The 26,849-nt window shown below is 34.8% G+C and overlaps 1 protein-coding gene across 1 annotated transcript in view; it reads left to right on the top strand.

Annotated features, from left to right (window-relative positions):
• The window catches only part of THSD7A (thrombospondin type 1 domain containing 7A), a 564,048-nt gene that overhangs the window by 391,045 nt on the left and 146,154 nt on the right, over positions 1–26,849 (top strand). Inside the window, exons 10-13 of the mRNA XM_033192934.1 lie at positions 4,876–5,008; positions 6,248–6,351; positions 21,032–21,226; positions 22,110–22,373. Coding sequence (XP_033048825.1) covers positions 4,876–5,008; positions 6,248–6,351; positions 21,032–21,226; positions 22,110–22,373 — 696 coding nt within the window. The remainder of the gene's footprint in view (positions 1–4,875; positions 5,009–6,247; positions 6,352–21,031; positions 21,227–22,109; positions 22,374–26,849) is intronic.

The raw sequence follows: 26,849 nt of genomic DNA, 5'->3' as shown, positions 1-26,849 counted from the left end.
GCTAGAGGATGTAAAGGAATGAGAAGCTGAATCGTGTTGTGTATGTAGGTAGTGCTGTGGGTCTGGGTGATGACGAATGACCTGGAGCTGGGGAGGGCTCATTTCTTGTGATGAGTGACTGGCAGGTGAGGCATAATGGGTTTAGTTGGGTTGGTCTCTTGGGAGAAGGTAGGAAACCTCTGTAAGTAAAAATGCATAGTACCACTAGGATACTATTCTCTCCTGGTGTTCCTGGGATGGTGGTGGCAAAGGAGTGCAAAAATGCCAACTCAGGAATCAGCTCTCTTGGAAGCAAGAGGGTCTCTAAGAGGCAGAGCGGTGTTTCCCTGAACACAGGTCATGTCATCCGGAGCAAGCAATGAGTGCTGACTGTTTTATTTGGCAGCTCATGTTGCTTCTCCTAAAACAAAAGGTTTTCGGAAACCCTAAACCTAGGCACTCTGATTTTAAAAGAATCATTACAATGGCGTATTGAGGAAATAAAATTTTTTTAAAGACTGGGGAGTGATAGAAGGGGTCATTGTTGGATAGCAGTGCCAAGATGCTTTGTGCTCTAGAAGAAGCTTTTTCTGTTTTGCCTGTAGACTGCTGTAACTGAGAATAAAGAGACAATGGTGTTATAGAAAGCTAGCCTTTTGTTGTGAAGAAAATAAAGCAATGGCATGAGGTTAGTTTTTTTCATTATTTGGTAAGAAATGGAAATAATCCAAGTATCATTTTGAAATTATACCAATTTACACACACTATTTAAAAATGCTAAACAAAGTTGAATGTTCAAAGAGAGGTAATAGCAACAGAAAATTAATTCAAACATAGGGTGGTTCTTTTTACTTAATTCTCTGAGTAAAGTCTAAATTTTATAAGGGTGTTGGGCTTATTAAAATGTGGGACTACCCTTCTTTTTAAAATCACTTTAAAAAAGTAAAATACACAATACTATTGCAGAAAATAAAACAGAATAGCAGGATTCCAGGAAGAACTAAAAGAGTTGTTTGAAATGTTATTCAGCCTTCTTCTAAAATATCCCTTGAAAAATCAATGCTGGCAAAGATCAGTATTAAGTGGAATGTAGTTTAATCCTCAGACCAGTACACTTGCTAATGTATTTTTCAAATTTTTATAAATTTTGACAAAGGGCACTTTAAAAAGTAGAAATAATTTATGCACATAAATTATTTGTACCTCTAATTTTAAAAAAACAATACATTTGATCAAATAATGTACTTAATTGCTCAAATTCTGTTTGCTCCTTTTTTTCTCACTGCATTTATTGTGTTGAAAGATAGAAGGAATATTGCAGAGGCTTATTCCTCATGTCCTGAATCATTAGAACACTAGAATTACCACCAAAGATCTGAATACTACCTTTACATTTTGCTTCTTGCATGAAACGTTTCCCTTTCAATTTTCTGTTACTGTGCTGCTCCAACCTGCAATCCATCCCATATCCAGTTTAATGAATCAGTTTTGCCTGTCTTTTAAATCCTTTTCATCAAGTAATTTCTCTGGTGAAATTTATTTTGAATGTCTTAAGATATCTGAAAAATGCTATAACTGTGTGAGAGATTACATACCTTCTGAATCTCTGTACCCCATCATCACATAATTATTTGCTAGATGTACAATCTATTTTTTCCATTCCTATCCTGGATAGGCATTTTTAAGCACAAACATCACAGGCAGGTGCCTTTATTTTTCTCATACTTATTATTTCCAGTGAAAACAAAATGATAGCTTATTTTTATTAATCCTCAATGCACAGCATTGGTACCCACACGCTTACCATTATAAAGGAATAGGTGGAAAGAAATAGAAGATGCTAACTAATAATCCAGTTGAGAAGATGTGAAATAAATGTGTTTGTGCATTAGCAAATATTTATTAAGCACTTACTATGTGTGACTCTTAGGTAGAAAACACACAGATGAATAGAAACACTGCAAATATGTCAACTACATATAATAAAATGAGCCTAAATACAAGCAGGGGACGATGAAAGGTATAAAATTCCAAAATTGCCAACTCAAGTTATTAGTGAGGAAACTTTCATTTTTCGCTTTCAATGTATGATGTATAGCTTCCTTTTTTTCTGCTCTCTGATCTGAGGGCTCTATAACCTGGCAGAGCTCTACCGCGCTGTAACTTTGAGTGCACAAGCAATTTCTTAACTGCAATCTGAGAAGAAACAGACCTCCCAATGGGTAAAAACATGGATGTCATGACACTTCCTGTGTAACCCCATTAAACTTCTTCTCTGGGTGTCATAGCTTTGAAGAGTTCCACTTTAATCAGTTCACAATCTCTATCCTGTGGGCTGTGCCAGGTTAAGGAATATGAACTTTTTATAAGAATAAATGGATTGCCACTCTGGAATCCATTAAGGACGTGAGAAGAGTCATCATAGTCTTAAATATCTAGTACTAATTTGTGGAGTTTGTGATGAGAAGGCGTTAAGAGAATGTTTCAGAAATGTAATCTAAGTGACGTTTTTTCTTTCAAATCAACAAACAAAATAGAATTGAAACATTAATGTTTGGTACCTGCTTCCTCAAGTAAAACAGCCCTAGCTATGCACCAGGTGCCACCTAGATAGTTAATAACTAGGAGCTTTAGTCTATGAGGTGCCACGAATGCTGAATTCATTGTCTCCACCAGTCCCCAGATCCCTTGGTCTTAATCCTGTGTCTGTTCTCTCTCTGCAGATTGGAGAGTAATTGCCTCTAAGAACTTTGACCAACTGGGAAACAAAAACCCATTTGAGCCCTTTACATCTTACCTCCCCGTTAAAAAACAAGCAAACAGAAACCTCCCTGCTTCCCCAAGCTAAACAAATGATGAGTCTGATTATTTAGTTTGTATACTTTAAAAAAAAGAAAAAAAAAGATTATGGACAGATCATAAGCATAAAAGAAAAAAAAACAATAGAAATTGTAAAAGAAGGGCAAAGCCAGGCAGTGAATAGGGGAGGGGGTAAAAGGAAGAGGGAGAGAAAAATTATGCTAGAAAATCAAAGCTGAGGCAAGCTCCTGCAATTGAGAAGAAAATTAGCTCTGAGATTCTGGTGACCAAAGCAAAAAATAGAACTACAATGGATTCTTAATAGATTGTCAAGGGAAACAAAATTTTCCCTAGCTCTGAATTATGAAAGGAATTTATCACCTGGGCCTTAAAATACAGGTCATTTGGACAATATAATAGATGGAGACTGCATTAGCAACTTATTAAAAGTCCTCATTTCTTAGATCTTCCCTAGGTAAATTATACTTAACATGTAAAAGTTGCAGCTGGCATTCAAACTACTGTTACAGTTAAAAGTCCATGACAATATTTTCAAATACTTTAATTCTGTGCTGCCCAATGCTTCTAGCCCCCAATTCCCTACTCCATTACCTGTAGTATCCCGCTTATTCATTAAAATAGTTATGCCATCATTAATAGTACAGATTACACCCCACGATGGGAATAATAATTCTAAAAAGTTATATGTAAGACCAGAATCTTAAATTGGGATAGGTCATACAAGGTCATGTATTACAGTAGATTTCAAACCTGGCCCTTCATCCCAAATACATGGCAAGATTTTTAAATATCATATTCCCAAACCCAGCTTCCAGATTCTGATTTAGTAGTTCAGGGTATAGGCCCAGAAATTTGTTATTGTTGTTAAAGAGATTCTCCTATGAAGTCAGGTATTTGGGAATCACTAATCTGATCCATTCTCCCATCCAATACAGAAATCCTCTCTAAACATGGCAGTGAGTCAGTTGCCCAGACCATGCCGAAGAATATCCTTGACTTAATGAGAAAGGCTATTCTATTATGGGAATGTTCTAATCATCAAATCATACTTTCTCCACCACCACCATATCTTTTAAAAAGGTTTCATTTGGTTTCTGATTAAATGTTAATTGTTAGGAGCTGCTAATCCTTTAAAATATTTCTGTTCCTATAGTCTGTGTATCAGATATTTGAAGATCTTCCAAATAATGAAAATGCATCAGGAGGATTCTATTAACGTAATTCTTGAGAGAATTATTTAGTATGTAAGACCCTGTGCCATGCAGCTATTCATCCTTAAAGTGTATGTAATGTTAGTTGAAATACATTTTATTAAGGTTGGCAAGTTTTATACACTATATGATCTTATACTAAAAGATTTTTGAATCCTTACATCAGTCGTACTGTCAAGTCGATGTCTTTATTGAAAGTATATCTTAATTTTTTCCATTTTTAACATACTTTAGAGTTTCTTATTTATAGTAGTTAGTGCTATTTTGACTGCTTCTCTAAAGTCTGTGTCTGCCTCTAAGAAACCACTTTCATTTTACTACTTAGATCCTTAATGTTTAGAGTGCGACCTGAATTGAAGAACTTAGACTGTTTAACATGAATAATAAATGACCAGAATAATTCACAAGTTATGCATTTCAAATTAAATGAATAACAAATAAAATTTCACATTATGGCACTGAATTTAAGATTCATTACATGTGTATGAGTCCCATGTGATAAACAGGGCTAGGCAAAATAACATGAAAATAAATTTAAGGTAGAGGAAAATAAATTAATTAGGTCTGTCATATTCCTCAAGGGAAAGAATTATACAAAAGAGCAATTACTTTGTAACTGCACCTTAGGAAGTCTAATTGACTGCGGAACTGTTTTCTCCACTCTTCACTTTTTCTCTATTTTCAAATAGGAGTTGATTGGGTTTTCGATATAAATGGTCTTTGGAAATGTTTAGACCAGGTAAAGCCTCTCAGGGATGTCAAAGCACATGTAGCTGGAGGTAATGTAATTTCTTCACACAGACTAGTATTTAGAGGTTATCTTATCAGTGTAAAGTACAGAAGTTAAAAGACTGCTTCATTGCAGGGGACTCCAGTATCAGGAAGCAGTCTAGACATCGGGTCATCATTCAACTGCCAGCCAACGGGGGCCGAGACTGCACAGAGCCCCTCTATGAAGAGAAGGCCTGCGAGGCACCTCAAGTGTGCCAAAGTTACAGGTAGGGTTAGAGAAATGTATCATGAGGGAGGAGCTGAACAAATACATCAACTCCACATTCTTTCCTAGGATAAGGAAAGGAAGTCAACACTGTTCCTTCCACAGACTTAATGGAGTTGGGATGTTTATGGCTGTAGCTGCCATTCTTGTCTCTTCAGGAGAGCTGCTCTGCTGCTGAAATGATGTACAAGGAACAAATACTTGTATAAATTTCCAAGGTGTAGTGTTAGCTCCAGTAGTTTGGGGAAATGTCCTATGTTGATATAACATATAAGAAATGCTGAAAAGTGATTAATAATTATGAAACATGTATGCTTTAGGAAGCAATTCTTTTTCACTTAGAAGAATAGCCTAAGCATTTCTCCCCTGCTCCAAAGAGCACCTGTTCTCATAAATGCTCACATTCTGGCTCAGGAAATGACATCTGTGTTTCAATGATGCTTAGATGTTCTGTTCATTTGTGATCACCTTAAGTAAAATTATAGTTATTAAAGCTATATATCATCTTGATAATTTATTAGAGAAATTTTACTTCCTCATGATTAAGACAGTAATTACCTAATAGAAATCTGACGTAGTATACATTTGCAGTCCCAACAGCAAATGAGGTATTATGGTATCAATTAATGAAAAATGTAATCACAAAATAAATATTTAAGATGACATTGTCAAATTTGCCATCTTAATATATGAGTCTTTAGTTCTGAGATGACAAATACTATAATTGTATGCTTACACCATGAACATTGACAACTACTGGTTCAAACTTATTTATTTTTGGAATTTGTTTTTGTAAAGCATATTATAATTATAGTTGCTGAGATACTCCTACAATGCTACCCAGAAGAGCACTATACAAAAGACTCATGAATTGAATACAGTTTCATAACCTGAATAAAATAAATATACTTTATTTAAATGGCATACATCACTTCTGGGGCCATCTGGTGCATTTGTTGGCAGTCCTAATCATTAAAAAGTCTAAATGTTCTCTGTAGAGTCCTGTAGAACTTGACAATGATGTGTTATTGTCTTCACTGCCAGAGAAAGTACTTTTATATTTAATGTTACTTCTTCTAAAGCCTAGGTGGAGATCTAAATTAAATTTAGATAGAACTGAGCATTGTTAAATAAATTTCTGTTTGCAGTGGTCAAAGTCGTGCTTCCATGCTGCTGTGTCTCTGTGATTTGCCTGGCATTTTTGCTTCTTCTCCATTGGGCTTCTGTTCTTGTCTTGTAGGTGGAAGACTCACAAATGGCGCAGATGCCAATTAGTCCCTTGGAGCGTGCAACAAGACAGCCCTGGAGCACAGGAAGGCTGTGGGCCTGGGCGACAGGCAAGAGGTGGGAGGCGCCATTTCACAGTTCATTTCTCCAGCATCACTAGTTTAACCACTGTTTTGATGCATTTGTCACTTGGACACCATGCTTAGCAAACAGAGAAAAGCAGATATAAATCTGCTATGAGCCATTCCACAAAACATCAGTACATGGAAAATTGTCTTTTTACACTGTTCCCGATGTTCTTTGGCATTAGCTCATAACTCTTGAATTTTTCTCATATTTATATCTGAAAGAAAGTCAGGCCAAGCTTTCAGTTATGACATAAATGGTACACTGAAGCTTTTTTGTTTGTTTGTTTGTTTTTAGATTAAGGTATTCCATAGCATTTTGCTTGCCACCTTAATAAGCAATAAGATTCTTACCTCCTTGCCTATATGCATTATATATGTGCTTACATACAATGTAATAGAATTAGTTAACTTTTTCAGAAGTTCTCAGAATGACATCTCTGTCATTTTCATGGCTATCCACAATTCTGTTCATATTCAGTACTGATTTTTAAATGGTAGACTTATTTACTTAACTGCAGTCTGCACCACTAAATAACATGGAATCTTGCGGAAATGGGTAATGAGAATGTTCAAGCTTGCCATCATTATTTACTAGATATTATAGGGAATATATAAACTCAAGATTTGGAGTATGTTGTTTCTTCCAGACATAGCAAATTCAGTCTTTAAAGAGTACATGATTATTTTTACTCATATTGACTTAAAGCATACAGCTCCTGCTGTATATTTAAAACGTAGCACAATACATAATTGAATATGTAAGCAACTTCAATTTATAAAAAACGTATTTTGCTCTCCCATGTGTAGTTATGTATTTCATGTTGATACAAAAATTTGAACATATAGAGCAGAATTCCAGTTTTTGCTGATTTGATCTGGGACTTCATTTTCTATAGAGTGGAAAACTGCCTTTTTAAGAAAAAAAAGTTTCTATTTTGTAAAAGAAAAAAACTATAATCTTCCTTTTAGAAGTCCTCATCTGAAACATAAAACTTAGTTTCTAATAATCTTAAATTCCTAGTTGCAGTAGATTTTAGGATTTCTTTTTATTTACATAATTCTCATTATGTATCTCCCACCATCAACTTTGGGTAAAACATAACTGTGACTCCCTTTACAGTTAGAGAGACTTAGGTGTATAGAACTGAAAGTCATTCTCCTCCATTTCAAATCCTTCTTTAAGAAATTGAGTGATATGAGATTTTCTTGTCATGCCCTACTAACTCCTTCTTGAATCAAGCATAGATTTGCATATATTTGGGGTTCTATATAGAGTTTATAATGAAAATGAGCATGAGTTTGGGAATCAGGAAACAAAAGTTTTGGTCTCCGTTCTTTTACTTATACAATGTGTCTTACTCATCCCTTCAGCTTTCTGGACCTCAGTTTATTTAGATTAAAAAAAGAGGGGTTTGGACCAACTGATGTTTTAGGATTATTCGAATTTTCATAGTAGATGCACAAACAATACCCAGAGATCAAAATGTGAAATAAAATTAGGTAAAGCAGATGAAAGCCATATTTTTATAAAACACCACTGGAGGAAATACAAGATACAGTAGAAGCAACACAAGTGTGAAAACAGCCTCAGTTCCAAACGATGACGTATAAGCTGCACAACCTTGGATGACTCATTTCCTCCCTTTAAGGCTAAGAACACAAAAGCCTTACAGCAGTTGGCACATGTTGTCTTCATTAAATGTTCATGTCTTCCCTCTTCCTGTTTCTTCATAATCCAAGTGAATGTATGCATATGGGCCTTTTGGGTTTTGACACACAATCTGCACAAAAACTATTTTTTCTGTGATTACCAGCAAACTTTGCATTTCCAAATTGGAAAACTGTTCATTCTTCATCCTGGGTGGCCAACTTGTATTGAATACTTGTTACTCACTCCCTCTGTGATAAAAGGGTCTTGAGCGTCTTCAGTGTGTGACTTTCTCCTATCTTTCTGATTGTTCCATTTGTGATTTCCTATTACTGGTGTCTCTTTCTCTGCCTGTACTTACATAGTGCTTCCTAATCTTGGCATACTTGTCAAACAACTTGCTGTACCTCAGCAATCTTATCCATTTTCAGGATATCTGGGAAGTGAAAGTTGCATTATAGCAAGTGATATCTTCATAAATATATTAGAACAATCCCTTTAACTTCCATATGAAGACAGTCTTTTTATTGCCTTAGTAGATGAAAGACTGACTTTTCGTACAGCTTATATTTCTATAGAAACATGAAATGGAGAAAATGAAGAGTGTAGAAGTATCTTTTACTAATTGCAAGAAGACCAAATTTTCTTCCTTTGATGGTCATGGCTGTTTTCAGAACTCCACATTATTAACCTGCCAAGTTCTTGCTGTTTTCATCTTTGTCCTTACTTATGTGGTCAGAGACTTAAATAAAAAAATGAACTTGTGCTATTTTTTTCTTTGTAATCTCAATTTTATTAGGAAATACATGTTTAATATTATCATTACAAGTGTCATCATGTTGCAATTTGAACATTTTGAAACATAGATAATTAAAATAATAAATGAATATAATTCATCCATTGAGGAAAGTCATAGCTAACATTTATGATGTAAAATAAACTTATTTACTATATTAATTATATAACTTATTATTTTACAAATCTGCTTTGCATCACTTTTGAATCCCTATAATCTACCCAATTATTGCATTCCAACACAAAATTATAAAACATATAATGGAACCAAATAAAATACATGTCATAGTTTGAGGAAAAACTCATTGTGAAGTATAGATTTTAATAACATTTTTTGAGGGAATATATTGACCAGTACTAACAAAGGAAGAAAGAACCAAATAAAATAGAACTATGTGGGTAAAATTGAATTATTACTATTACGTCTTCATAGTTCATGCACATTTTACTTACGTATAACTTGAAATGCTATTTACTTAAAGAAATGTAATAAAATTCATTGAGAAAATATAAATAGGATTCTCTGAGGATTTAGTCTGCAAAAAAAAGGACAAAAGGAAGAAAGGAAGGAAGGAAAGTAGGAAGGAAGGAGAAAAGGAAGGAGTGAAGAAGGAGGAGATAGAAAAACGTATGTTCTAACTCCATTTGGCAAAAGTAGAACTCTTGTGTTCTTACGAGGTAAACCTTTTTTTCGAGTGTCCAGATTCCTAAAACATCCAAACCAAGAATTCAAAATAAAAGGAATTACGAAAATGAAAACTATTAAATGTCATGTTATTAAAAACAAAACTGCCCTATTTGGTCAAGGTGTACTATCATGTTGTAAGCTACGGTGTTGTCATTAAAAGTTCCATGGTATCACAATGGCCATGTTCAAAAGAAAGGACAGAGAGGTGCGGATTGTAACAGTTTGTGGTGATAGGGAGATTGTGAGCATTCTTAACTTGACATACTTGGCAGATAATTGTTTTAGAATGCTGAATTGGAAAATACAAATACATATTAAATATATTTCTTATAACATATACATTTTATCTCATTCTCTTATCTCTAAAACAGAAGAAAAAAATATTTATAAAATGATGAAGGTAAATCAAGAGAAAGAGAAAAGTTTCCGTGGACTTGTGCTATTTTTTTATGACAAAAAATAATTCTATAGTAAACATTCAAACAATCAACAAAGACTATAGAGAAGCTACTCTCTGTCCCCTCTAGCATATCAGAATTTCTCATTTCAATTACTCATTCCACTGTTACTGCATTCAGAAGACTGTAGAAAAAGCTATAAATGTTAGGAAAGAATGAAGATCTTTAAACCAGACAGCTTCTATTTTTTAGGGAAATTAGATCAATGTTAATGCCACCTAACAAGTAAGGATTAAAAACTGAAACTTATCAATTGTAAAGCCAGTCATTTGAAGCTGAAGAGTGAGGAAAGACTTAAAGTATGGGTTGGGACTTGACTTGTACCATAATATTAGAAGAAGTAGGGAGGATAAAAGAATACAAAATAAGATCAATTCTATAAGCTAAGTGTTTGAGGTAAGAAAAACAAAAACATTAAATGTGTTCACAGAAAAGTAGGTAGATTGGGCTCTGAAGATGTGATCTGGAGCCTGGGGTGATTTTGTGGAAGGCTATAAATGTCAAGATCAGTATTTTACACCTTGTTTGATAAGTGGTATGAGCAAGGACCTGATGAAAGCAGTGTTTTATCTGTTAGCGTGTACAGAATAAATTAGAAAGATAAGACACTTGGGCCTGAATGCCAGCTAGCGTGCTGCTGTAGCAATGCAAGGTTAAAGTTGTAGAAACAACAGTAATATAAAATAGGCAAAAATAAATAAACTGTGGACATATGATAGAGGGAAATATTTTGGGGACTTAGTAGCAGACAATAGAAGAGAGGTAAAAATAAAAGAGTCGAAGTTGATCATATGATTCTTTAAGTCCAACATTTTTAGTGTAAGAATAGTTTCATTGGTGAAAATTCTAGGTCTAAAAGTAGAGCTAATTTTGGAAAGTGTATTTTATACATTTTATATTTGAAGCCATGGCAGGATTAGCAAAGTAGAAATAACCAGGTATGCACTTGAAATGCAGAAACGTAGTTGTAGAGATAGCGTAGGATGGAAGATGGAAATTTGGGTAACTTCCATAGAGTGAATTGCTGAAGTTATAAAAAAGCTTAAGATCTCTAAAATGCAACTTGTATTATATATATGAGTAAAAGTGATTATACCTTATCATTAATGGATTTCTTTTTTCTCTAAAAAGTTTGCATTTGTAGATTCTTTAAGCATTTTTTTAAAGTATTTAACTTAAATGTTACTAACTTTAAATTATCGTGTCTTTGTACTCCCACTTGAATAATATCATGTAACTAAGATATGAGATAGCTAACTTTACCATTGTCTGATTCTAGAGATAGAAATGTTTACTGCATGGCTCTTATCAATCTATTTGTCCATACCAGGAGCCAGCAAATTATATGGCCTGCGAGCCAAATCCGGCCCGCAGCCTGTTTTTTGTAATTAGTTGTATCGCAACACAGCTACAGCCATTTTTTTTACATATTGCCTATGGCTGCTTTCATGATACAAGGGAAAATTGAATAGTTGTGACAGACCATATGGCCTACAAAGCGAAAAACATGTACCATGTAGTCTTTTACAGAAAAAAAATTGCTGACCCTTGATCTAAAACCAAAAACCATGTGACCAATGATGTAGTCATAAATTCTAATAATACTGAATATTCGTTACCCAATAGGATCAGAAAATCCCTAGAATTTATCTTGTCACTTGGGAAGATGTACACAAATTCAATTCAGCAATAAAAGAAACATTTTATACTTATGAAAGTAGCAGATTTTAAAGACTGGGACGATAGTAAAATATCTGCCTTTAAGGATGAAATTGCAGCATTCTTTTTGGGGGAGGTTAGGAATAAAATGTTGACTCTAAGAACTTTAGTAGTAAAAAATAAAATTAAAAAGGGGCTAAAGGTGAAGAAAATACATGGGCTATGGAAGACAAGAGAGAAAAATATTCCAGGCCTCAAAATTCCTTTGTCTAGAACATGATAAATTGTACCCAAAAGTTGGATATTCAGAGTTAATTTATTAAGTACACATAGAAAAGAGAGAATGTGTGTCTCATATAATATGTATCATTCAGCACAACACTTAAAAGGTTACCCATTATGATTCAGTTCTTCTCCAATGTCTGGAACCTTCCATATTAATAGAAAAATATAACACAAATTCCTTTTTATCACCTTAATAGCCACACCTCCTAGGCCCACACCTACTTTTAACCACCTGTTAACAATAAAATAAAGTGGCCTTTATAGACAGACTGTCTTTTTTACTATTAATACTATTAATAGCAGAATTTTTCCAATTGGAGGAACTATCTGTGATGACATGTTTCAAAAGATTTGGGAAGCAATTATGTTCCCAGAATCTCTTTAAAAATTGTAAACTGTTAACTACTTCTAATCTCAGCACTGACATTCACTCTAAAGCAAATTTGTGAAAATCATCCTTATTCAGAAATGAGTTAAAATAACACAGGAATGAGAATATAGAGTCTCTTCTAATCAAGTTAATGCAGTCTTGATAAAAATCTATATCTTGTTTATGTCAAAACTATATGAAAAGTTTTTCTGGTCTATTATATTAGAGTACAAAGTGCTTTAAAAGAAAATTTATATATTCCTGAAAGTTTGAAAAGCATATAGGAATTTTTTTATGACCCAATTCCTTTACATTTGAAATGAAAAGTGACATAATGGTAAAGCAGAATTTTATATCAATTATTCCCAGAATCACCAGTAATTTTTGCCCAATCTTCTCTAAATTAGATTAGCTACTCTGCTACATAATGAGTATTTTCTTTAAGTTTATCAAGTGTTTCTATAGAAACATTAGAAATCTTTTATAAAACAAATGCTTAAAATGTTGTATTGATAGTTTTATCAGGCTTCTTGGGCTTCTATAACAAAACACTTTAGATCAAGTAGCTTAAACAAAAATTTATTTCTCACAGTTCTAGTGCATGTGAAAGTCAAGGTGCCAGCCAATTTGGTTCCTGGCAAAGGCCTATTTCCTGACTTGCAAACAGCCATCTTCTCCTTGTGTCTTTACATGGCAGAGAAGGAACAAGGAGGAGAGAGAAAGCAAGCGGAGTGAGAGAGAGAGAGAAAGTGCACTCAGGTCTCATCTGAGAAGGGCACTAATCCCATCACAAGAACTTCACACTCATGACCTCATCTTCAAATACCACCATCATGTTGACAACTTCAACATGAGGATCTGAGGGAGACACAACTCAGTATATAGCAGTAGTGCAGGATCCATACTTTTAAATAAAATTCCTATCATCTTAGTGTAGAGAGCTGTATGTTTGTTAATATTATGCTCTTTCACAAAGCTGTGAAAACAGGTAACTCAGATTTCTAAAATCCAATCCAAACTTTCTGAATATAATTCAATATAATACATTCTCTCATAAAACAAATATTTATTGAATGCATGCTACCTATTTCACATTTCCTTCATGGTACTAGGCCCAGCCTCTTGAGATATTAAAAATGTATAACAAATAGATTCAGTTACCTTAGTATGGTAGAAAATATACTATAGGTATACATGACGTGGGTTACAAGTCATAATAATACATTAGTAGTGTATACACACAATAATCACTGAAGAATTGAAAAAAAAAGATATAACCACTGATAGGGCATAGTGAAAGAGAAACAGCATTTAAATATAGGATGACTCAAGCAAAAAGGCAAGAAGTAAAATCTTTATGTTTAAGAACCGCTCATTGACCAGTCTGCCTAGGGTTCCTGTGAGTGAGTTAGAGGCAAGGGGCAAGGATAGTTTTTGTTTGTTTGTTTGTTTTCATTAAAAAGTGAGAAGCAGTGAAGGATTTTTACAAGGCTTTGGGTATTGAGAATGTTATATTCCAGGAAGTTTTGTATAATGGCATAAGAACTAAAAAGAGAGGAAAAAAATTTTTAAAGAAGACATTGACAGGATTTGGCAACTTTAAAACTTGAATCATTCTTAAATCTCATATGGAAATTTTAAAGGATCTTAGAAATAGGCATCTTCCCTATAAAATCATCAATAAAAGAGAAATGCAAATAACATGAAATATGGCCATATTTCATTTTAACTTTTAAGTGAATAGACACCTTATATTTTCTTAATGCTATTCAAGTCACTGGTGTATAAATTTTAATAGAACTATAACCTCCACTGTCTTTTCTCTCTGTTCATATTTATACAGTTCAGATGATATTTAGAAGGCTAAATTATTGGTCAGTGGCTATATAATTGAAACCTAGCCATAATAACTATAGATAGAATTGCCATTAAATTTGCATTAGAAATAAAATATATGACTATAATGTCAATTTTGGATGCTTTGTTTATTCTTTTCTTTACAACTGTCCTAAGAAACAATGTCAGCAACTACTTCTTAGACGTGTATCATTCCAGTGTTTATTACTTCGTGACATGTTTCTACCGAGAGTAGAATTTTTAAAAGTTGCAAAGATTCAAGGTAGACATATCATATAAATGACTGCAAATTTGCTCTTGCTCAATCTCCGTGTTGATCATCATGCCAAGTGTACTTGCTATAGATTAGATGGAACTAGGGTTAATATTTTCCAGGATCTACCTTGTCTAGCCTAATCTAGCAGCCCCTCTGTTTTCTTGCCTGCCAAAGAACACCTGTTGAAATGTCACTGGTCACTAAGATCTGACATCAGTCTTTTTTTTTTTCTTTTTTTTTCTTTTTTTTTTTTTTTTTGAGACAGAGTCTTGCTGTGTTGCCCAGGCTGGACTGCAGTGGCACAATCTAGTCTCACTGCAAGCTCTGCCTCCCGGGTTCACTCCATTCTCCTGCCTCAGCCTCCCGAGTAGCTGGGACTACAGGTGCCTGCCACCACACCCAGCTAATTCTTTGTATTTTTAGTAGAGTCGGGGTTTCACCATGTTAGCCAGGATGATCTCGATCTCCTGACCTCATGATCCGCCACCTCGATCTCCCAAAGTGCTGGGATTACAAGCGTGAGCCACCGCGCCCGGCCTGACATCAGTCTCTTTAGATGAAAGCCAACATAATTTGGATGCATTCTCAAATCTAGACCACAAAAACGAAAAATACTTCAATAATATACCTTGCATAGGAGAGGCCCTCCTGGCCTTAGGAGTCCTCACCCTGTGTCACTTATTGGTTAAAAAAGATTATAAAAGGAAAGTCTTTAAAAAAAAAAAGATAAAAGAAAAAGTTCTAATTCTCCCCTATTAAATCTAAATGTAGAGTATGCAATATAATAATTTAACTGTATTTTATGCTCTTATTTTTTGTGAACAAATATGCTTAAGTTATATGGTTTAATCTATATTGATGCGCTTTGCATCTCCCTTTGCTGAAAACTCTGACCCACTTTGTTCTTTTTTTTAAGATTACATTTTAGAGGCATTATTGAGGTTAGACTCATGATATCTGGGCCAGTTTATCCTGGCAGGGCACATTTATCTATTAATTGTCAAAAGAGAGTTCTGTAATAGAAAGAAAAAGAAGTGGAAAAATAACTAGGTAGGAAAGAGAGAAGGAGCTTGCTTTAAGGAAATTTTATACAGACATAATTTTTAATCTCTTTTTTGACTGATGTATTTGTTAGTTATTACCAGGTTTTATACTCTTCAGTTATGTATACCATTATTTAAAACTTCTAGAATTATTTATATTTTAAAATGTTTATCTCTAACTTCCTATGAATATTAGCATCCTCGTTAATTTGGGGTTTTGGGTTTCGTTTTATATCTCTCTGGGAGATCTGTCATAAAATGCTTATTAACATTTGCCATTTTTTAAATAGTAGCTCATAAAATAAGCTTGGCACCGTGCGGGGTCTGTGATTGTTCTTGGTTGCTCCATGTGTTATGATGCAGTTAGTTAACCCTTCCCAGATCCCAACTGGGGATCTTAGCCAACCTCAGTCTGAGCTACTCCACTGGGAACTGATCATTATTTCCTAGTAAGTTCTCATCCTACTATTCTCATGTATATTATAAGCATCAGTGAGACTGGGGATCATTGGTAACTATTTAGGATCAATAAAAAATGAAAGTACATTTCTTTCCATTGTGCCAGGGCTACATTCACAGATTGTAATTAGGAACTATAATTTGACAAACTTGTCAGTGCAAATCTCTTTTACACAGAGAAAGACTAGGATCATTATATCTACCTAGTAAACAACTGGAACCCTCTTGCATTATTTATAGGTTTGATCTTATTTCTAAACACAATTAGTTCTCTTGGTAACTAGTTCACACTTATATTAAGCTTTTTTGTCTTCATTTCTACGTGATTCATTCTCGCTATTGCCATTTTTTTCATAAAACTATAAGAAAAAAATCATTCATCTAATTACTCAATGAGCTGATCATTTTCTGTCTCTAATGCTACCCAGACACTAGTGTAGTGGTATAAACCAATTTAATATTGTTCAGCTTAATAAATAAGGTCACAGAGCTCTTTGAAGCAGTAGCTACGTATAATCCAACAGCTTTCACTGCACTAAGGCATTGATCCTATTCTGTTTCCTGTAATGAACTTCTATGTGCCCATTTTGGATCAGGCAATTTATTTCACTCTGATTATTCAAACAAAATGAGTGCATGGCCTTACAGGCTGAAGGGTAATTCACTGACCAATAGAACACCCTCTTCTTGTGAAACCTGAATAATAAGGAAATTGCATTCCTCTTCAAAAATGAAGATGAGCAATTACATTCAGAATTCCATTTGATGTGCTTCAGAGCTGCATCAGTAGCCTTCCATTTATGCATTCATGTATGCATAACACAGATATACACGTCCTCTTAGCTCAGCCAGTGTTATCTATTCCTTTTCAGTCCATGAACCTTTATTATTTTTCTCTTTAAAACATAACTTGAAACTCAATTTACATGAAAACATTCTACAATTAACTTATTCAACTTACTAATCTTTTTAATTTAAATTTACAGGAAGTTTCAAAGATACACAAAAGTAGAGGGACTAATATAATGAGTACTAGCAATGTAGTCATCATTTACTCAGCTTCAGCAGTTTTTAACATGTTGCTATTCTTGGTCTTCTGTCCACACACTTAAAAAGAATTTTGCTGGAGTATTTTAAAGAAACTTCCAAGCAAGATATATATCATCCATAAATACTTGAGCATTTTAAACACAACAGCATTATTATTACATAAAACAAAATTAGCAATTCTTTCAAACTAATATTTTTATATAATAAGTTTTCTCCATTGTCTCAAAAAATGTTTATGCATAGTTTGTTTAAACTGAGGTTCCAAAAGGTCTCCACATTACATTTGTTTCATGTGTTTCTTAGGTCACTTTTAATCTAACAACAGTTCTAGCTCCCTTTTTCATAGCATTTATTTGTTGAAGAAACTTCTCTTATTTGTCTTTACAGCATTTTCCCAATATTGATGGGCTAGACTTACTTAACTTGATTCATATGTAACCCATAAATCCGTCATATTGATTCTTCCCATGCTTTCAGTCTGCCAGGAGCAGCCTGTCCTACATCACTTAAATAAAAATTGCTGTGCTTTATATAAATACAATAAATAAATGAAGTAAATGGCTATAATCAACAGAGTTAAATATGGAATTTTACTTTAAAATAATCATTTTGATTTTTGCTGATTTCACTGAGAAGCTTTCATGGTGAATTATCTGTAGGGTAACATGATTTTTGTCCCATCTTGCTAACAAGTCTTCAGCTCAAAGGAGACCTTGTGTCATCATTAGATATGACATATATATGCTTCACCTGTAAATACAGATACAGATTGTCTGGGTATATATAGTTTTCTGGTGTGCTAAGAAACTATGCTCTTAGTATGATCCATCTTTTCTACTGTTCAAATCACCCTGTTTTCAGTGTTTTAGAAATGATTTTTAAGATTTATAAAGTTGAGAGACCAGATAGTTTCCTTTCCAAACATTTATATTTTCCTCGCCCTAATATCAGGAAGTTCATTTCACATTGCATTTCTGTGTTTGAATTGTTGTGTTTCCTCTAAGTCGGAATACAAACAAGTTGAGACGTAGGATAAGTTTTCAATATATTGTATGGATTGTGCTGTTGCTATTTGTTTGGATAACATTGTATGAGTAATTTATTCCAAAAGTACACTGTCTAAAATCTCAGATAAGTGGTGTAAAGGGCAGAGTGGGTTTCTGAGAATAACTATGGGAATTTTACACATTTTTATTTTCTTTTCAACTAGCTGGTGTACTTGAGATTTTATGTAGTGCAGATATATGAGGAAAAAGGATTCCAGTTTATGTGAATAATAGCTGCACAAAATAAATTGTTTCTGGAATTGTATAGGTAGTAGTGTTACTTCATTTTGTTTTTGGTGTCACATAACAAGATAATGGTTGGAGCAATTCTGAAACAAAATTTGTAAGAAAGACCCTTAAGAGAGAACCTAAGTCAGTTTCATCTAATTTCTCAAAAGATTTTTATTGAAGTCTGTTTCAAAGAGCTAAATGGAATGAGTAGGTAAAAGTAGTATTATTTCAAAGAACCCAAATTTAGTTTGGTGATTTTTAATTTTCTTTTAGTTGCAAACAGTGAAACCCTCTTCACAGTTTACGATTCTCATATGATCAGATGTCTTATTTTCCAAATATATCATTCTTGAGGCTCCTGCATGTCCTGATTAGTAAAAAGTTCAATATCTTTCTCTTTGTCAATTATTTCTTTTGAGTATCTTTGGGGAAACTTTGTCCATCAACCATTGGCACTTACTGAGTTTAAAGTATTCAAAAGGGTCAATCCTGCTTCCAAATGGCAGGTGTAGAAAGAACTTCAAAATCACATCAGCTCATTTATATCCTGCATCTTGAGGAATTCTCCTACCCCATGTTACAGATGATGTTCTTCTAAACTATATGGATGTTCTTTTTTATCTATTTCCTGTACAAATTTCTATCATGCTCTTCCTTTGAACTCCAAGTTTAGAACTCTTTTAGTTCATAAAATGTTCAGCCATTGTTTCCGAAAGCTTGGCGTGGTACCAGGGTGATTAGGTACCAAAAGATTTTCTGTCTCAGCCATATGTGTTTGCCAGAACCCTTCTGTACCTTGAATACTCAAGCTAGTGGCTCTCAAACTTGAATCTGCATAAGGATCACCTGAGCATCTTGAAAAAAATGCATATTCCTTGACCTCATAACAGATATTTCATTATTTGGATTGGTCCAGATTATGAAACTCTTTTTGGGTCCAGAGATCTTCACATTTAATAGCATTCTAGGTGTTTCTGATGCAGGTGAAAATATATTACCTACTAGAGCAGTAGTTCTCATATAGCTTGGATAATTAAATCATCAGAAAGCTCAAAAAGTATCCTAATTCCCAGGACCCCAACCTCAACCAGGGAAATCAGAGCATTAGAGTTTAGCAAGGGCTTAAGTATTTTCCAAAAGTTATCCAGGGGATTAAAATCCACAGCCAGACATGAGAACCACTATTTTAGACTGCTATGATAAACATATAGCACCAGATATGTCCTCCCTCAATGGGGTAGATTCTCTTTGAGACACTTAATGTTCTTTACTTTTTTCTGTCATCTAACCTTCATCAAGGCCAACATTGTTCACCCTACCAGGATTTTCATATTTTTAAAAATTTAGGGGCCCCTGTTCTTTTCTTACAAATTGGTCTTTCCAAAGTCATGTGTACTAAATGAAAAGCACATCTAAAGCTAAGAAATAGGGAAGTGCATCCACATTTGAACAATTTTTAAGAGCCTTTTATGTTAGGCCTGAAGCAGTTGCATTAAGTTGTGTTCAACTACACAGAGAAAATCTTGCCTTGCTGAAATTGCTAGTTATGTCCATTTACACACTCTATTACAAAGCCCTGCACTCCTAGGCATTAGGTTTTAGTACATAGATCCAGACAGTGTTGTCTAACCGGAGGCCCTCTATGCCCTCACTGTAATTTAAGGTCAAAAATGTCAGCCTCCTTCACCTTGATTTCATGGTGATGGAATCCTGAACAGGACAGAGATCAGCGGCAATTTCAGCCTATACTATAAACCTGAAAAAGCCATGTAAATCAATCTGAATGAGACCATTTAAGATAATTCAATGAAGACAACTTTAGGACCAAGGTTTAAATGTTTCATCTGCCTCCTCAATAAGTGAGTTGTTTTTAAAACCAATGGGAAGGAAATGGCATAGGGAGAAAGTGGACTTTAAATATACTTGCTATTTTTCTTTAAGACTTGTTACCATAAAGCAATCATATATATATATATATATATATATATATTCAATAAGTAAAAATATTATTTCTTATTTTGTCAGTAGAACAACATAGGAGAAATAATTCGTATGAAATTAAACTTTGAATTTTTTAAATTTATATGAAATTATAGAAATACAAATTTTAACATAATAAATGAAAATTATTAAACATTTTTAAGTGCAAGATTGACGTTTGTGCATGTGAAGAACTTGTAGAAAGAGGAGATGGAGGACTTTGACATTGTCTATCCATTAATCATTCCAACCCTTCCTAGTAAACTTGCAATGTAATACAATGAACATACTTTCCATGCCAATGCAGTTTCAAGATAAGTTCTATAAACACACCCTCCTGACCCCAAACCCCAACCTACCAACCAGTTTGCTGCCACTAAAACACATCTATATAGGAATTCTAGTATGTCCAATGATATAAAACAATATTAGATATACCTAGTGCCTTCCAGTCCCTCTCCAAACATCCTATGCTCAACATAAACTATTATCAGAATCCATGTATGATTTGTCTTACATTCTTACAAGTTTATTTCTAAGTATACCCTAAATGTGACCTCAACTGAAACCCTGAATTACATATAAGTAAAAGTGCTAAATGCTAAATGTGCATTTGTGTCCACTTTTCTATGCCACAAAAATCACTCAGGGTTATGTGTTATTAAAAAAATACAAAACAAATTTAATGGCTACTGTGATTATCAGAAACACTCCTATAAGATTTCTACTGTAAGTAAGGAATTACAAGAGGCTTTCTCTGACTGCTTAACCAAATGTTAGGTTAGCTTCTAAATTATAAAGTAATTAGACATTTGAATTTAACAGCTTTATGCTTTTCTTTTAGCCATTACTTGTCGCAAGCAAGATGGAGGACAGGCTGGAATCCATGAGTGCCTACAGTATGCAGGCCCTGTGCCAGCCCTTACCCAAGCCTGCCAGATTCCCTGCCAGGATGACTGTCAATTGACCAGCTGGTCCAAGTTTTCTTCATGCAATGGAGACTGTGGTGCAGTTAGGACCAGAAAGCGCACTCTTGTTGGTAAGAATAATTGGGATGCCAAAGCCAGTACACGTCAAAGCAGAAAAACACAATACAAGTCAGACTAAGAGAGTTCTGACAATGTATTTGAAAAATAATATACCAATGGATTCAGACGTGTATTTTAAATTCAGTTGGCAGTGATAAAAGCATTATGTACTTCTAGTAGGAAGAAAAGGAAGCCTTGAAAATTGAACTCTGACTCCCTGTGTAATAGGCAGTAGATTATTTTCTGGTGTCGACATGATCTTTTAGTGGACTGCCTATAGACTGTGAAGTGTTTGGAGCAAAGTTTTTTGGGGGACTTTATTAACCCATTCTCACTGTCAAAGCCTCAGATTATCCTTTTTCACCTAGAAGGGGGAATGTAGTCTGTATCTGAAAACTGTATTTTGAACCATAGTAATGACAAAGCAGGAATATAATGAGCAAGAGCAGGAGCCATCATGCTGAACTGAAGCTTGGTGCGTTTGAAATATTGCCAATGGCAAAAGCAGCCTAAAAATATTGGTACTAGTAGACTATTCAGAATTGAAGTTAAAAAATGAACCACCTATATAATGAAGACTGTCAAAAACTATAATACACGGCTTATGAAGATGAGAGATAAATATATGTAATTATCTGCTATATAATTTAAAAGTATGTGAAAAAGAATGTTCTGAAAGGATAATACAAATTTTACTATACAAAGTACCCAATACTAATGAAAGCCTATATAGAAAACACTATGGCGTGAGAAAATATAATCGATTTATAGGCTAATGTTAAACATGGTTAAAAATGGAGAAAAGGAAATTAGGAAAGTAGGAAATGTAGGGATGTGTGAAATTAATGATGGTATTTTCCAACTTAAATTGGCTTGGTTGTTTCTCTTCCACAGGAAAAAGTAAAAAGAAGGAAAAATGTAAAAATTCCCATGTGTATCCCCTGATTGAGACTCAGTATTGTCCTTGTGACAAATATAATGCACAGCCTGTGGGGAACTGGTCAGACTGTATTTTACCAGAAGGAAAAGTGGAAGTGTTGCTGGGGATGAAAGTACAAGGAGACATCAAAGAATGCGGACAAGGATATCGTTACCAAGCAATGGCGTGCTATGATCAAAATGGCAGGCTTGTGGAAACATCCAGATGTAACAGCCATGGTAATTCAATCTTTATAGTTATATATTTGCTATCTTTGGGAGTGTGGATGGAAAATGCATGTGTATTATAGTGGAATGGAAGTGAAGGTTTACAGAAGTATATTCTAAATCAAACTCTATGAAGCACCACACTATACATATATCATTTATATGTAACAGGAGGTTCAATGGCATTGCCTCATTGTCCAGAAGTTGGCAACTTAAGTCCCAAAGATGGTGACAGGAAGCCTGATGGGGCCCACATCTTACAAAGGGGTAGGCAAAAACCGGTGCCAGAAAGGTCCCCCAGAGCTTATCAACAGCCTGTACATTGAACACACCCAACAATCCCCAACAAGTCCATACAGAAAGGGAGTAAGGAGGAAATAAGATTTGAATCAGTTTGAGGTTTAAACAGACTTTTAACAACCAAACTGGCAAGATTTGCAATGTCCTCAAAATATTATTAAGCGTCAGAGAAGATGGAAACTAGTAACTGATGAAAACGCAAATGTTTCTTCTCCATTGAATTCAGATTGGCGCATGCACGCGCGAGCACACACACACACACATACACACACCAGAAAAAAAAAAAAAAGAAAAATGTGCATACTCCTAGGAAACTGTGTCACTTTTATTTTCTAAGCCAAAAAAGTAAAAAATGCAGCGATAATAATTGTGTTGCCAAAAGGTTGTGAACAGTGCCATCTTTGACCAGAATATATTTAATCTTAATATAGGCAGTATTAAGCAATTTTCACTGTTACTGTTTTATTTTAATACAGTTGTCTTTTTATAATGGAATGAAAGAAGTTTACAGAGGGGCAGCCTGAAACACAGATACCACATACTTTCAAACACTGGATGATGATCTCTTACTTACTTGATAGAAGTGACCAAGGAAGGATGAGTTAAATTGCTAGGAGCATGATACATGACAGTTATCCTCCAACCTTGCTGAAATATTAATAACTCTTGCTATTGGAATGGTGCTGCTCCAGTTTTATTATATAGTTCAGAAAACAACACTAACAAAAACCATCTCACATTTATAACCATCAAGGCATCATGGTGACATATTTATTGAAATCTCTTAAACATCTCCACATATATATATATATCTCCATATATATCCACATATAATATATCCATACACACACACACACACACACACACACACACACACACATACACATATATGCGGCAGACAACTGTGGCACCTTTCTTTTTTTTTATTATACTTTAAGTTCTGGGATACATGGGCAGAACGTGAAGGTTTGTGACATAGGTATATGCATGGCATGGTGGTTTGCTGCACCCATCAACCCATCATCTACATTAGGTATTTCTCCTAATGCTATCCCTCCTCTAGCCCCCCATGCCCTGAGAGGCCCTGGTGTGTGATAGTCCCCTCTCTGTGTCCATGTGTTCTTATTGCTCAACTCTCACTTATGAATGGGAACATGTGGAGTTTGGTTTTCTGTTCTTGTGTTAGTTTGCTGAGAATGATTGTTTCCAGCTTCATCCATTTTATGATGTATATGTGCCACATTTTCTTTATCCTGTCTGTCATTGACGGGTATTTGGGTTGGTTCCAAGTCTTTGCTATTGTGAATAGTGCCACAATAAACACGTGTGCTTGTGTCTTTATAGTAGAATGATTTATAATCCTTTGAGTATACACCCAGTAATGGGATGTCTGGGTCAATGGTATTTCTAGTTCTACATCCTTGAGGAATCACCACATTGTCTTCCACAGTGGTTGAACTAATTTACACTCCCACCAACAGTGTAAAAGTGTTCCTATTTCTCCACATCCTCTCCAGCATCTGTTGTTTCCTGACTTTTTAGTGATTGCCATTCTAAATGGCATGAGATGGTATCTCACTGTGGTTTTGATTTGCATTTCTCTAATGACCAGTGATGATGAGCTTTTTTTCATATGTTTGTTGGCTGCATAAGTGTCTTCTTTTGAGAAGTGCCTGTTCATATCCTTCACCCACTTTCTGATGGGGTTGTTTTTTTCTTCTAAATTTCTTTAAGTTCTGTCTACAAAGAAGTTTCTGAAAGTCTTGTCCTTTTGTTGTTACCTTATCACATAGTTCCTATTGTATCGAAGTCTAGTGATATGCAAAGAAATGATAAATGTTTGAGGTGATGGGTATCTCAGTTATCCTGATTTGATCATTACAGGAGTATGCATGTACTCTGTAATATCACATGTTCACCATAAATATGTATAATATTACCATCTTAACTATCTTTAAGTGTATCGTTCAGTAGTGTTAAGTACATTCATATTGTTGGGCAATCAATCTCCAGAAACTTATTAAAAAACAAATTTTATTGCATATATTTAAGGTAAAAAAAAAAAAGTTTAATGATGTGAACTCCAAAAACTCCACAATATTGAAGCTCTAGATATAAGTATTTTTCAGGTTAGTATATGTGCATTGCTGAATTGAAGATTAGTACATGCCTTGAGAACAATAACTATAAAAGTAAAGGGAACTTAATATTTATAATTGGTGTACTTTGAGAAACATCTCAGGGTAATTAAATATTTTATTTATATCAAATAACATAAGTGTTATAAATTAGATACCAAGAAAATTCTAAATTCCCTTTCTACTTTGAGGTGATAATGTAGAAAACCGTAATTAGCCATTATAATATAAAATAGAAGATCACTTTTAAAATGTGTTTATTTTGGAATGCAGGATGTAAGTGTTTGCTCACATTTTAACTTGTTACGCACAGTGAATCACTAAAATAATCATTTAACAGTACCTGTGAGCTTCCAGAATAACATTCATATTTTCTCACTTTTGTCTTGATCTGTTAATTAGATGCATGAGACTATTACCAAGTCACTTCAGTCAATCTTATGTTTAGAAAAATCTTTTAAAATACTCTGTGACTCTCACAGAAATGTTTGATCCCTTCAAAAAAGTAAAAGAACAAAAACAATTGAAATTGGCCAAAGGCAGTATACATTTCTTATTTTGGTATTATCAACTCACAGCATGAAGAATCCAGTACTGTATTTTAGAGAAAGGCACTTATAGAAAAATAATGAATCCATGATGACATTGACTTCGTGGGGATTCTGAAAGGATCTAAGAAAGATCCTTAATGAAGTTAATGGTTCTAGCTTAGTTCTTCTGCATGTCCTGCATCATTCCTTTCTCAATCTGGTATCTGATGGGATGTCCAGTGGATATTTTAGTGTTTACTAACATAATTACTCGAAGTAAAGACTTGAAAAATTGAATCTCTAATGCCTGATTTCTTTGGGAATTCCTACTTTCCTTAAATATGTTCCGCAAATTCTGGTGTTTGTGGAATGTTATGACTTGGCCACTCTATCCCAGTCATCCCCTAATTATAATCTCTATGACAACTGCTTTCTTCCAGCCAAATCAGCTTTCTAGATGGATAGTTATTAAGTGGCTCTGGAGAAAAAACTATTTTCTTGCTTTCAATTTAAACATAAAATTGATCCCCATGTGTGTGCAGTGCAATGACAATCCCCTATTCAATAGTGTCCTTAGGGTATTTCTGTTTAATCATTGTTGTCTATCTGTGGATCATATTACCAGTTATTATATTCATAATCCAGTTTGACTTTCACCAGTTTAATTATATTATTTTAGACTGTTTCCCACTAGGTCACTTTTTTTTAATTTCTTAAACTTGAGGCAGAATTCTGTTATTTTTGAACTTCCGTGTAACAATAGACGCTGTGCTGAAAAGTGATATAACTGCATTGCCAAAATCAGACATTAAAGTATACTTTGGAGGTGGAGTAAGATGGCCGAATAGGAACAGCTCCAGTCTCCAGCTCCCAGCATGAGCGACACAGAAGACTGGTGATTTCTGCATTTTCAACTGAGGTACCGGGTTCATCTCACTAGGGAGTGCCAGACAATTGGTACGGGTCAGCTGCTGCAGCCCGACCAGTGAGAGCATCACCTCAAATGGGAAACGCAAGGGGGAAGCTAATCCCTTTTGCTAGCCAGGGGAACTGAGACACACAACACCTGGAAAATCAGGTAACTCCCACCCTAATACTGAGCTTTACCAAGGGTCTTAGCAAACAGCACACCAGGAGATTATATCCCACACCTGGCCGGAAGGGTCCCACACCCACGGAGCCTCCCTCATTGCTAGCACAGCAGTCTGAGATCTAACTGCAAGGCAGCAGCAAGGCTAGGGGAGGGGCGCCTGCCATTACTGAGGCTTAAGTAGGTAAACAAAGCCACTGGGAAGCTCGAACTGGGTGGAGTCCACAGCAGCTCAAGGAGGCCTGCTAGTCTCTGTAGACTCCACCTCTGGGGACAGGGCACAGCTAAACAAAAAGCAGCAGAAACCTCTGCAGATGCAAACGAACCCTGTCTGACAGCTTTGAAGAGAGCAGTGGATCTCCCAACACGGAGGTTGAGCTCTGAGAATGGACAGACTGCCTGTTCAAGTGGGTCCCTGAACCCTAGTAGT

This window comes from Trachypithecus francoisi, unplaced genomic scaffold (assembly GCF_009764315.1).
Source record: "Trachypithecus francoisi isolate TF-2019V2 unplaced genomic scaffold, Tfra_2.0 Lachesis_group4, whole genome shotgun sequence".
NCBI classification, from domain to species: domain Eukaryota; kingdom Metazoa; phylum Chordata; class Mammalia; order Primates; family Cercopithecidae; genus Trachypithecus; species Trachypithecus francoisi.
This window is presented reverse-complemented; position numbering and strand designations above follow the sequence as displayed.